At 38.7% G+C, this 14,143-nt stretch overlaps 1 protein-coding gene across 1 annotated transcript; it reads left to right on the top strand.

Annotated features, from left to right (window-relative positions):
- Positions 1-365: 365 nt before the first annotated feature.
- OSTF1 (osteoclast stimulating factor 1) lies at positions 366-7,743 on the top strand. Its single transcript, XM_009999790.1, has 9 exons — positions 366-408; positions 1,026-1,076; positions 1,159-1,222; positions 4,711-4,764; positions 5,218-5,325; positions 5,810-5,859; positions 5,980-6,058; positions 6,531-6,629; positions 7,494-7,743. The coding sequence occupies exons 2-9, from the start codon at positions 1,074-1,076 to the stop codon at positions 7,550-7,552; spliced, it is 516 nt and encodes a 171-aa protein (XP_009998092.1). The 5' UTR covers positions 366-408; positions 1,026-1,073; the 3' UTR covers positions 7,553-7,743.
- The last annotated feature ends 6,400 nt before the right edge of the window (positions 7,744-14,143 follow it).

Genomic DNA, 14,143 nt, shown 5'->3' with positions numbered 1-14,143 from the left:
TAATAAAATTATATACAACTTGTATGAGTGTACTGAGGTGTATATGACTGAAACTACACTTAGTCTCAGAATTTGATGGCAACACTTCAGTTGACTTGCATAGTGAGCTGTGAAGACCACGTTGGTTGTGCAGAAGAGTCAGTTTACATTTGGCTGATCATTTGGCCCATTTCCTTCAGAAACTGTGCTGCTGGCTTGAGTCTTTTTATCCTTATTTTCACTGGCAAAGGCATAGCACAAATTCATCCTGCAAACAGATTCAAGCAGGAAGGAAAAGAATTTATTTGGATTGGAGGGCTGTATGTGTATGCTGTGTTCAGAAGGCACAATACTGATACTGTTTATTTTTTTTTGTTTTTAGGGCAGGTTAAAGTATTCAGGGCCCTCTACACATTTGAGCCCAGAACGGTAAGTACATCTAGATTTTAGGGTTTTGAGAAGCTTAGTTTTAATCTTGTCTGTAATAACATTATTTCAGTTCTGCGAGGGTTGGCCTATTAAACTTAGTGTGCTATGGTTTCAGTGAAAAAGGCCTGTTGATGGATATTGGGTCTTAATGTAACTAAAACTGCCTCTTTGATAATCGCTCTGGTTTTAAGTCCAACTGTTTTTAAAAGCAGCATGCTTTCTTGTCTGCTGTCAGTTGTCTGAAGTCTTAAGATCAGCATTCTAAGTGATTTTTTTTTTCCAAAGGCATCAAAGATAATAGAAAGCTAAGAGATTTGGTGAACTGGGACCAACAGAAAAGGGGATGAAGTTAATAAACAAGAAAATTTGGTGCTTTTGTTGCACAATGCACTGCTGGAAGGGCCGCAGTCTTTTTATTTAGTTGTCAGGAAGGTCACAGATCCAAAAAGATGGATCTAGGCAAGTCAAATACAGTATGAAAGACTTTTAGGCTGTTTTCTAGTTGCTGGAGAATTTGTGTTACTGTTCTTATGAAAGAAGAGCCAAAAGTATCCAGGTATTTGTTTTACCTGAATACACACATTCAGATTTTTTACTCTGTTTTGTTTTGTTTTAAGCCAGATGAACTGTACTTTGAAGAAGGAGATATAATTTACATCTCAGACATGGTGAGTCCGAGACATCTCATACAGACTGAATACTTTTGACATGCAGCATGCCCTTCTAAAATATTTTCCCTTTTCTCCGCAGAGTGATACAAATTGGTGGAAAGGAACTTGCAAGGGGAGAACTGGACTAATTCCAAGCAATTATGGTAATGTCTAGAGCAGAATATTTTCACAGAATCACGAAATTTTTGAGGCTGACAAAGGCCTCTGAGATCATCAAGTCCAGCCTGCGGCCTAGCACCACCACATTACCAAACCATTGCACTAAATGACACATCCAATCTTCCCTTAAACACCTGCAGTGATGGTGACTCCACCACTTCCCTGGAAAGTCCATTCCAATGTCTAATCACCCTTTCCATGAGGAAATTCTTCCTAATACTCAACTTAAACCTTTCCTGGTGCAGGTTCAGGCCCTGTCCTGTAGTCCTGTCACTAGATGCCTGAGAGAAGAGCCCAACCCCCACCTGACTACAACCTCCCTTCAGGTAGTTGTAGAGAGTGATAAGGTCACTCCTTGAGTCTCTTCCAGACTAAACAACCCCAGCTCCCTCAGCCTCTCCTTGCAAGACTTCCCTCTAGTCCCTTCACCAGCCTCGTTGCTCTCTTCTGGACCTGCTCCAGCACCTTAATATCCTTCTTGAAGTGAGGGGCCCAGAACTGCACACAGTACTCGAGGTGAGGTCTCACCAGTGCTGAGTACAGAGGGAGAATTACATCCCTGCTCCTGCTGGCCACATTATTCGTGGTACAAGCCAGGATACCATTGACCTTTTGGGCCACCTGGGCATACCGACAACTGGTTGAACGTGAGCCACAACCAGTACTCCCAAGTCCCTCTCTGCCAGGCTGTTCTCCAGCCACTCTTCCACCAGCCTGTAGCACTACCTGCGATTATTGTGGCCAAAGTGTAGTCTTGTTGAATCTCATACCATTGGCCTCGTCCCATTGACCCAGCCTCTCCAGATCCCTCTTCATTTGGAAAGATCATTCATAATGACAGGAAATCACTAAATAAAATTACTCATTCTGAAACTCATACTGGTACCAGTATTTAACAGTCCTCTACCAAGAGTATTTCAGAATACATCTGAAATACCAGTCACCACTGCACATCAGCAATTGACAGGCTGTCTTAAGTTTTTGTAACCTAGAAACAGCTTGAGTTTGCCTAGTGTTCATGTTTGTGCTTTTACAGGTTACAGAAATAGGTGTTTTCAGTTTTTAGGGGAAGAACACTTGTATCTAAAGGATGGTTTTGCAGACAACACAAGAAAACTGATAGGCTTGTATTCTTGATACTCTGAATGAACATGCTGCAGTTTTTAAGATCTTCTCTTCAGTGGTACCTTGGCTATATTCCTTCAGTCTGTTATATTGCCTTTTTTTTTTTTTTTTTAAGTAGACCTAAGGATGGAAAGCCACAGCCTTTAGTAGCTTTGAGATCAAGAAGTCTCACACAGGGTGGCTTCTTACAGAGATAAGTAGTCAGTAATAGAATTGTTAGGTAAATCTGCATGTGGACAGGAAGCTAAAGCACACTGTAAGCAATTCCATTGATGTCCTTTGGTTAGTTTTTCCCAGTTAAGAAATAGAGCTGTTTGTTTAACTTTTGCTGCTTTTTAATTAATATATTCTGCCACAGAAAACATTGTTTTCTTGAAGATGGCGCCAGACTAAATATCCCATATCTGTTTAGACTAACAAATCGCTTTTTCAGATTTAACTAAAATCACTTTGAAAAACTGTGAGTGCAGACAGCACGGCACAATTTTTCCAAGTCCTCCCAGGAACTGCAGGCAGAGAAGCAGTGTCACATGACAGATTGCATTAAAACTGCTGATACATTATTAACTTGAGGTTGCTTCATATTGGCCTTTCTTCACCAGGACACATTATGGTAGCAATGATATGTTTCCTTGCCCTGACTGGTAGTTAGTAGAAATATGTAAATAGAAGCCTGTGGTGCAGTTGTTGAGACCATGGAATCAAATTTCACTTTAGTTTGTGACTTCCAGACTCATTTCTGGTCTTGCCGTCTTCCGAAGGTGATCAGTGTTCTATACAGGACAAATATTTTACTCATGCTTATCTACACTGAAATGTCTTGAATGTTGAGGTGAATTGCATTTAAAATAAAACCAGCAACTTCCTAATTCAGTTTGCGTTCCTATTGAGATAATTTGGAAAAGTTGCTTCCAGAGTGCTTTACTGAAAAGTTATCTAAGCAGCAGTTTAACTTCAGTTTTAGGCCAGGTGGAGGAGATATGGAGTGATGGTGTCTCTGCACATTTGCAAAAATTTCATGTTTTAAGTAGAAGAGTCTTGAGGTCTGCAAACCCTAAGAAGGAAGAATACCGGGAATGTGTCTTCTACTTTGAACAAACTGCAAAATCCTCAAAGGCCTGTTTCCAATGGCTGCCACCTTTAGGGCTGCCTATGCCAAGTCTTAGCCATTTGAATACTGGGACCTTACGTGCTCTTCTACAACCTTTTTTCAAAACGGAGAAGCAAACCTGAAACGGAGTCTCTGGTGAGGTCTTGTGCTCCCTCTGCTGGGCTTGAAGGGACACATTTGAAAAAGCCATGAATGAAAAAGCTGATGCAGGCAGCATCGGTGTTATCTGCATTAAAAAGACTTCGTTACTTAACTTCTGACAAGAATTTTATAACGTTATTTTAACGAACTTGAGACAGTGTTGTTAATGCTTTCTGCTGTGCACAGCATGCATTGCTCAATATGACTAGCATGTTGTGTGTAATGCCTGTTTACTCTGGGACTGGCTTCTCCCGCTCTTGCTTTAGGATTCTGTTCAGTATTTGCGCAATTTATTTATTTTTTTAAGTTAGATATTGGAATCTAGCTTTTGCATTTTATTTTATTCACAGCTAGAGAGGTAAGCATATGCAGTCTTGCAGTTACAAGCATTGTGGGAGGAATATGCACCAATGCAAGAAAGATCTGGATAGGCCACTGCAGTCTTGAGACTTCTATTTCTGGTAACTGAGATATTGTATATTTACCTGCATTGCATCTGATGACAGTAGCAGTTTGATCTGAGAAACACCCTTTTACATGTTCCCTACCTCCTGTCAAGCCAAGGGCTTAGAGAGCTGACTCATCTCAGATTATACACTATCCTGCGTGCATGTAGCGTTAGTAGTCAGAGGTTTTTCACCTAAAAAAGAAGTTTTAAAAGGTTTCCAGGATATGGTCCTGCTTCCAGCTGTTTCACAGTCCTGTTCAGTTTCTTTTTTCCTGTTGCAATGGGTGTTGGCTGCTCCTCTTTAGTAATACATAAAGCTTGTGAGATGAAGAAAGGGTCTACAGAAGCCTGAACTTCAATCTGCCCATCACTGTATTAATTGTTTAGGCGGTTTTGATTTGCAGACCTTCTAAAAAGTTTTCCAGGGAAAGTAAAAAAATCTCTGTACAACAAACCAGAACCTAATTGACAATGGAATTTTTTTTAAGGCATCTGACGAGTCCATCACTCACAAATCCCCTTTCACCTTAGAATTAAATATGTATTACTGGTTCTTCTGGAATAATTCAGTTTTATTTCCATACAGGTGTCAAAATACCTGTTCAGTTTCAGAAACAGTTAGAATTTACTCTCTTGTTTCATTTTAGTGGCAGAGCAAGCTGAGTCTATTGATAACCCACTGCATGAAGCTGCCAAACGTGGTAAGTGTGGTTTGGGTTTTAGTTGTGTAAAGGATGATTTCTCTGTTTTCTGCCAATATAATAGTATATTTAGAGTGAAGATGTCTTGTCTGATTTAGTTGCCTGGTATCTTAAACAAGTTACCTGGTAACTTTTGCAGTCTTCAGAAGCTGAGCTGGTTTATAGCCTGGTAGAATTGCCACTCTGTAATTGCATAGACAGAAAAAGAACTTGGTACTCTTCATGTCACTAAATAGGAATCTAAATAGGAATCTAAAGGTATTCTGGAAGTGGAAGAAAAGGTGTTTGGTATGACTTGGACAATATGTTTTATAAATTTTAAGTACTTCTGCTCATCACTTTTACTTCTTCTAAGTTTCTAGGAGGACTGACACCCTTAAAAAAGAACTATGTGCCTTTAGTTGTTCTGTTAACTTTTCAAAGAAAAAAATCCAAACTGAATTTGTCTTTCAGGCAACCTAAGCTGGTTGAGAGAGTGTTTGGATAATCGAGTTGGGGTCAACGGCTTAGACAAAGCTGGAAACACAGCTCTGTACTGGGCGTGCCATGGAGGCCACAAAGGTATCAGAGAATTCACTTGAAATTACTGTTCTCTTGTTTTCTTAATTTGCTTGTTAGACTGATGGTGAAAATTGCAGGACTAAAGAGTAAAGGCAGGATTAATTTCATGCCATTCTGGTTTGTTTTTTTTAAAGAAGAAGAGTTAAAGCTAGAAGGGAGATTCAGCTCCATCAAATGCTGTGTGTTTTGTGGTTTTGTTTTCGCTGTTGAAGAGGGCATTCTAATCAGCATAATTGTTAGAAGCAGCGTGGGAAGGACAGACCAAAAAGAAGCATTGTGTTGTCTTGCGTATTTTATTCAGTAACATTTCTTTGTGACTGATGGTTGTCTGTGTCTGATACAGTCTGGCTGTTCAGATTTTCCTTACCTGATTGGATTGCTCTGTTGTTGAATCTTAACCAGAATTGATACTATGAATGCAAAAAAGCCTGTTTTGTTTCCACTAATTTTATTCTTCATCCCCTCCCTGTTCCATTTTCTGCAGATATAGTGGATGTCCTATTTACCCAGTCAAACCTAGAGTTAAACCAACAGGTAGGTTTAATCAACAGATGCTTACAGGATAGATGTGATGTTATTCATCCTTGGTACAAGCAGAAATAAGTATTTTTTTTCTGTGTGTTAATCCTGTTGCTTTTCCCTCTAACTCCACAGAACAAATTGGGAGACACAGCTTTGCATGCTGCTGCATGGAAAGGTTATGCAGACATTGTAGAGATGCTGCTGGCAAAGGGTAAAGATCTTCACAAACATTTCAACAGTCTGTGTGGCACACTGGATTCCTGAACGTTTATTAATCTGTATTTGTTAACTGTTTTCTTATAACCCAGGTTATAAGTTCTTAGCCAGCTTACCTGCCTGACTTCATAAGCCTTGCAGAAAATTTTGGCAGCTGTTCAGAAATTAGGCATCTGACTTGCTGAAGATGATAAATTTCACCCTGCTTTGCAAACAAAATTAGGCACTTAACCCCAGAATAGAAATGATGTCTAGTTCCTGTAATAGGAGAGCAGCCAGTGAGTTCCCTAGCCACCTATAAGCATATAGAAGAGCATCCATAGTTCTTAGTCTGCATCAGAGCAGTGCACAGTTGAGATTCCCTTGTCCATTACTGTTCTATCCATGCTATTGAAACTCGTGTAGTAGTACTGTTGCTCAAGAAATAGCTGGGACAGTGATTCATGATTAAAATTTTTGTTCTGAAGGGGCAAGAACAGATCTGAAGAACAATGAGAAGAAACTGGCTTTAGACATGGCAACCAATGCAGCTTGTGCTTCCCTGCTTAAGAAGAAACAGACTGCAGGTATTTCTGATTTTGTTATTCTGATACATTTTTCCTTTTCAGAGGACATTTAATATTTTGACCAAGTATCAATATGTTGATAGCTGTAAAAATGAGTTGGGAACTACATGAGCTAAGCATTGTGTTTAGGAGAGTTTACTTGAGAGGGCTGGTTTAGCAAATGTCTGATAGAGACCTGTTGTTCATCACATTCAGTATTGCTGGCTCTACACAAAATGCCATCTTGTGTCAGCAAGAGGCAAGTGTTCAAAAGATATGAAAATACTAAGATAGGAGAAGGAAAGGGAAGATAGGCCCTTCAGAGTGAAGAGACAGAAGGAAAGCAAGCATAGAAAATACTTTAAAGCAGTATACCACATGGGACAGGGTGTGAGAGTAAAAACAAGTGGTATGTTTGCCCTTGAGCCTGTCCCTCCAAACAAAGCCAAACATCAATAGATGCTCCTCTTAACTTTTTTACTGCTCTTTTTTTGTAGTTTTTTTTTATTCCTGTGTCTTTGAGTGACTCTAATAAACAAAGAAAGAATATTTTCAGGTAAAATAGTCTTACTGCCTCCTACCTGTTTTCATCACTCCTAATAGCACTGTGCCTATGTGCAAAAGTGTTCCAGCTCTGCTGTACAGATTCCAAGGAGGCAGAAGGTGGCTCTTGAAATTCATGAACAGACTAAATCTCATATGTACCAGATGAGATTACTGGCTTAGCCTTACCTTTGAGATCCAGATCTACAGCCCCATCTGTGTAGCCTTGACATCTCTAAATGGTAGAATCAGGTTTCTCAGATGCTGGTTTGCAAACACTGAAAAGAAAAGGTTTTTTTCTGAATTTGTCTTGGATAAAGAGTGAGCTTTGTTTCTTTCCAGGTACAGTCCGAACATTAAGTAATGCAGAGGAATACCTTGATGATGAAGACTCCGATTAGCTTTTTTCATTCAGCCTGAAGAACTATTACTTGTGTTTTCTGTGTCGTTCCCAAAACATATCTTTACAAACATAAAAGTATCTTACTTAGAGTATTGCAATCTTCCAGTATAGCATATAAATGAGATGGTGAAATCATGCTTTCCAAAGGAATAATCTTCATGTGTGCCAGAAGATGCCACATTTTAAATCAGAGTTCCTTTGGAATTATCTCACAGAGGAGGTGTGGCATACCCTTATCATTCAATGGGCAGAGGACCATCTTCTAAACTCACAGGTCTCATCTCAGGCTTTCTCAGCAAGTGCCTTGCATCTCTGGAATACACTCCACAAACTGAAAGGTCCTTCTCCATCAGCATGACGCCATTGCTAACGTTTCCCAAAATTTCCCTGGATATAGGCTGCTTTATGCAGATAAGATAATAATGGCAGAATCAGTGAATCGGTACTGGCTGACAGGCATGAATGGAGAGGCTGCTGTAGAGAGTGACCATCTTTTGCCTAGATGGATGCAGCAAGACAAGGTTTGATTTTTTTTTATTATTATTTTTTTTAAAATTTTTGGTGTATTTTTTTTTCTCCTCCTCATGCCTTCTTGTATTCCTCTAAATGAGGAGTAGAATATCATGGGACAGTCTGCTCCTGGATGCTTTTTGTCTTCTCTGTTGCTATGGGCCCAATCCCTGAAATTTAAACTCAGGTGAAGTGCTTGCTGAAGTCAGTTTTGCTTGAGAAATACATTTAATTTTGGACTTAGTGACTTGATTATTTTGCTTTTTGAAGTGCATTATGCTGAAACTATTCATAGTAAAAGTAAGATAGAATATTTTTCTATTTATCCTGCCTAATGTTTTTTACTTATCTCTTGCTTTTATTTTTTTAAAGTGTTCTTATATTTTGTCCTAAGTTACCTCAAAGCTTAAGTGTGTTTGAAGGAATGAGGGAAGATGTATATCAAATATACCACAGGTATTTTTAGAAGAGATATCTAACGCTGAATAAACATTTGCAAGTGTATTTCTTCTTCCTGTGAATTAAAGAGAACTAAAAAATAAATTAAGCCATTTTCAAGAGAAAAAAAAGAAGTACTTTCTTCAGATTGCTGAAGTAGCTGCAGCCAAATATTACACCCTACTGAGGGATACTTCCTCATTGTGATAGTATGAAAACGTTACATGTATCTGATATACAATCTCATCTTCAGTTTTTGTTGCTAACTTCCATATTAGCAGCTTTGACAGGTTCAGTCCTGCACAGCAGTTTCTGATGCTTGAAAGTAAAAAAAAAAAAGTTAAACAAGAAAAAGGCAGAATGGGGATAAATGACAAGCTCTTGTAAAAGATTGGGGATAAATTAAAATCACACTAAGTATTTTAGAGATTAAAAGAGGTCTAGAGCACTCTTAACATCTCACTCTTAAAAAATTTATTTGACCAGGTGTTTGTATTTTTATTATCCTGGAAAGAACCAGGTACAGGTAAAGCTTGTTAAATAAGCACTTAACAATGAAGGCATCGTTCAGTTGACCAAATCTGTGTAAGATGGAGGCATTGCACAGTCATCTGCAGATACACTTCTAAACTGTTTAAATGTTAAAACCATGGAACAAATGTTTTAGTCTTATGAAATACTGTGGTCACCTGATCAGTGATGTTTTGTTTTGCATGAACTCGGAAGCTCTTAGAGGGGAAGAATCAAAAACCAAAGACACAAGTTTTTCTCTCTATCTTTCATTAGAACAGTTGTTGAACATGACTAATAACACATGGAGACTGTCCTGCTTCATGTTCTATCAGCCAGCTATTTTTACTAGCTCAGACTTCTAACGTAGTCAAGCCCCGTGTTATGCTGCATACTGTTGATTAACATGATTATTGAGTGCAAGCAAAAAAGGGCCTTTACTAAGAGTACAGTAGTAAGAAGGCTCATGTATCTGTTACTCGAGTCTTTTTTCTGCATAAATGAAGGTCACAATGTTAAAAGTCTTCAAGGTCACAGGATGTGGAGAGAATGGCTCTCCCCAAGTCACCGTTTTCCTTCCAAGCTTTGGAGGCAGAGTTTGTTTTCATAAGTAACTCTTAATGTGATGTCTTCTGATGTCTGCTGGTGTCTTCCTTGAAGTTAATTGCATGTTTTCATCTAAAAATTTAATGTCACGGACACATCTGTGGAATTAGCTGCTGCTGGAAGAGCCTGTGTTCTTCTGCAGACAGATGTAGGTGCTGCAAGGGAAGAATGGTGACAGAAACACAAGCTGGTCCCAAAGATTAGCTGTAAAGTCCTTACTGGAGTGTCCTGAAGGAGGCACATTTACATCACAAAGCAGCTAGCTAATGCTGTAATTTGTTTCTTGGAATTTGTTTTTGGGACCAAAATTACTGCTGTTTTTGCTTTTTTTTCCCCCACAACTTTGTTTTTTCCTCATGCAACTGTCTCATGGTTTTTCCTCATAAAACTCATCTTGTGAAATAAAAATCACTGTGAAAACTTTCAGGCAATAAATTACTTTCTGCCTAACTCTAGCAGTCAAGTTTTTATTTGAAAAAAATAAATACCTAATATGAACACCAGAGCAGAAGTCTTACAGCTATAAGGAATTGCAGCTCGGGTGAGACATTACAGTGTCATAGTTGTTATACAAACCTACTTATTCCCCTTACTTTTCTCCAATGTGTGTGTGACTACAGCCTCTTGGATAGATTTAAGACTCTTTCCAAGGATAGCTGCATTCAGGTTTGTAACAATAAGAAAAATGAGTTTTTTAAGAGTAGCAAAATGAAAGTTGTCAAGCACATGCTGTCTCCTAGCCACATACTTTAGAATTATTCTTACATGCTTCTGGTTGAATTAAGTATATGCCTTTCTATTCAAAATCATCTCTGTTCCAGTTAGATGTGCTGTGCTGTTAGGGTATAGAGATTGTTCTGATTTATGTGAGGTTTTTTCAGACTAAACCAGTACATTTTCTGTCTGTTATATTAAAAATCAACTGTTTAATCCCTGTTTTCTAGAAAAAAAAAAAAGGGGGACATTTCTTGAGCCATCTCTGGAACAATTTTTGGACAGTCCCTGTGAATAATCAAGTTATTATGCTGTTTTACAAAGATAAATGCAGCTTACTGAATTCAGCTCTTATATGTCCCATCACCTGAATGTAATTTGCGTAGAACAGTTACAGTCAAATTAAATGTTTAAACCCAGTAGTCCATTTGCTGACACATTCTCTAGCTTGAAATCCTCCCTTCCTCCCTAAATCCTAATTTCTGAAGACAGCATTGTGTTTCTTGTGTTTGAGTTTTATATCAAGTACCAAAGATCACTGAACAAGTTAGCCTGATCTTCTGGTCATTTCAGTTATGTGCTACATTTAGGTGTTTGTGCATGCAGCATACATCAATGAATTAAAGAGTCTGTTTTCAGCCATTGTCACCTTCTAATGAAGCCATTGGAACAGAACACAGAGCAGAGTAAAAAGTAATGGGCCATCAGTCTGCTGCTTCTTGAGACTCGTGAACTGAAGTTCCAAAAAGTGTTTTGAGGCAATGTTAGCCATACTGTACTTTGACCATATCAGGAGACAGAAACAAGCACAGAAGGTTTTAAAGGATTTGAAACAAGATTCTTTGAAAAGAATTATTTTTATACAAATTGATTAAAAAAATCAGTATCCACATATGCTAAAGAGATGAAAAGGCAACCGCTGCTTTTTGAGTTTTTGTTAAGCAATACCCAAAAAAAGCAGAGAAGCTAATAAGACATCAGTCCCGAAAGCACTTCAGGAAAATTTTGTATCACAAATTTTGGGGCAGAATTTGAACTGGTGGTGTTTTCTGCCTGTGGCAGGGAAAAAACCACCAGGGACACTTTCACCTAGCATCTGCTGTTTCTTAGCTGATAATGGATGCTGAAGATGATCTGTCCAGTCTGCAGCCTCTCCTGGAAAGATGCGTTATTAGTTCAGACTGCTGGTGAGCTTAGCAACCTTCCTTTGGGCTCTTCAGAGCAGGTCTGTTCCACACCAGAGACTGCAGTCTGTGAGACAATCTTCAATTGATCCATTAGCAATCTCACTGGAAAAAATTAGTGTGGTCTAACCACTGTTCATCTTCTCATTTACAGGAGCAGGGGCAGTTGCCTGTGGCTGTGAGCAGCTCCTGAGGTTAGAGACTGAGGGAGCCTGTTGTAGCAGTAATTTAGATGAGGTTTCCTATGGCACAGACCTTTGCAGAGTACAAGTGCTCAGCTGTTCCACTTGGATTAAGTTTATATAGCCAGGAAAGAGCCCATTATTTACCATGTTCCCTTGAAATTTAGAGGTTCTGCTGAAATGCTTGAGTACCCATCAGAGAATCTTTCTCTCTTCTCCACCATCACTTGGGAACTTTTTCTTATAGAGGTGGATTATCTGGAATATCTGCTATTTCTTGGCATGAAAAATGGTATTTCTTCTTTTCTCTCCAAAGACTGACTCTTAAAAGACTTTAGTAAGATTTAACATAAAACAAGTGTGAAGACAAAGTACCACAAGCAAGTGGGATGTTTAAAAGTTTATTATAATTGTATTTCTGATTTAAAGGTCTAAAGCAAGTCTCTGAAAAGCAGCGAAGATACATGGGAAGTGAAGGACCTCTGTCTTCAAGTTCAGCACAAACCTACTTTTGTTTCTTGATTGGTGTCATTTAATATATATTTGCTCACAGCTTTACTGCAGGCACACCTCCAGTTTACTTTATAGATACAAGGACATACTGAAGTTAATCCTTGGCCCTCTTTGGAAATGTTCAGCATAAAATCAGAATTAAATCCTCAAAATGTACATCTACTTTTAATGAGTCTTTTCCTGTTCAGCAGACTTCTTATAACACAATAGTTCAGAGTGATAGTAATTTACTTAAGGCTTTTTTAATTTAAGGTTTTAATTTTTCTTCTCTTATGATTTCTCTAATGTCGTTAAAGCTTCATGGCACATTTCACAGAATCTGAAATTCAGGAAACAGTACTACATTCCCATCGCAGTCTATCAATTTTTACTTCTCTGCAAAAGCTAAGTTATGCTTTTCCTTACAATTTCTGTTTAAGCTATTTTGCTAGGAAATTCCACTGAGATCTGACATTCTACTGCCTAGCTATGAGTTTAAAGCAGCAGAGGGGGAAAAGAAAACAAACCACAAAAAACATGTTTCTAGACTACATACAGGGTTTGCTGAAAGCAAAAGCAGTCAACATTTTGTTAATGAAAATGTGTGAAAGGCAAGTTGAATAGTAAGAGAAACTTGCATAGATATATTAAAGCCTTGACCTAGCATTTACTTTGGATTTAACAAAGCCATCTGATCACAGATGGTGGCCATTATTTACAATGCTGTCAGTGTTTTCTAAAAAGTGGTTTCAACATGGAGATACAGCAGTGGTGAGTCACAGAGTAATCAAAATCCTTCCAAATTTTGTCTGGCTAAAAGACTAAGAGTGCTCCCTGGTCAGGCAAGAATAATTAAAAAGCATGAGCCCACTGAAAAGAGTCACTGCAAATAGTTTCTCATCAGTAGGAAGATCTCTGAAGATGAGCAGTTTATGTATGCTGCTTCCAACTGGTGCTGAAAATGCTTGCATTATTTCACTAGGTGTGATGGTTGTTAAATGAGTTTGAAATGAAAAGCCATTGTTACCCAGGTTGAAACAGGTTGAAAGGGCATGGTGATGCTTATATTTAACAAGGAATAATTGCCATTGAGTTTTAGCCAAGGCCAGGCTACGCCAGATGCAGTTTCAGCAGTTTTCTTACCACTGAAAGATTCCAGTTTTACTCATTATTTTAGGGAAACAGTTTAGTGTACAATGCCATTTTAATGGTTATTAGCTGCTAATTAGCTGAGCTCAGGCTTTGCACTTTTCCTAGTAACAAAAGCTGCCTGAAGCCTCTGTACTATTACTTTTCAGGAAAAAGAGAAAAACCAAACACAGACACTCCACTTCCCCATTTCCCTATCCCGCTTGCTGCTGTGTAAGGCTGCAAGACCAAGCATCTCTTAGTCGTACTTGATAAGTGGCATTCTTATACCTGGTTGTAATTTACCAGTTCAGTGGAAACTTTTCATGCTAGCATAAAAATAAACCCTCAGGGGAAAAGCTCTTCTGTTTCCAGTGACCATTTTACTATGAGATGGCCTTTTCCTATGGTAGTGTATTACTGCTCTTGCAGGTCCACTTTTCTGCTAATTTTTAACAGGGTGTATTTCCCCCCTTTCTTCTAAATTAGTACAGCTTGCAGCACTGCTCTGATGTGTATTTCCATGGTAGTAATTTTCTCTCAGCAGATACCCTAGTGATCACCCCCATGCAAGCTAGCATACACCAGGACGTTAATAGTTGAGATAGCTTTTTTATTTCTCATAGTGTAGAAACTTCTAAAAGACTCAAGCAACTCTTCCAGTGACCCTCTGGAGGAGTACCATTACCCAGGCATGCTGCCTTTGCTGAGCAGCACATCCTTGAAGCAATTGGATTTGAGCATCGATGCCCCCAACAGCTGTTTTGTGAAACCCAGAAATGCAAAATGGTATCTTGTATCACTTAATAACTGTTTTGGGCACAT

The sequence above is a fragment of the Chaetura pelagica genome, unplaced genomic scaffold (assembly GCF_000747805.2).
Source record: "Chaetura pelagica isolate M959 unplaced genomic scaffold, ChaPel_1.0 scaffold216, whole genome shotgun sequence".
Taxonomy (NCBI): Eukaryota; Metazoa; Chordata; class Aves; order Apodiformes; family Apodidae; genus Chaetura; species Chaetura pelagica.
The sequence above is the reverse complement of the archived record's forward strand: the minus strand, read 5'-3'. Positions and strand labels throughout refer to the sequence as shown.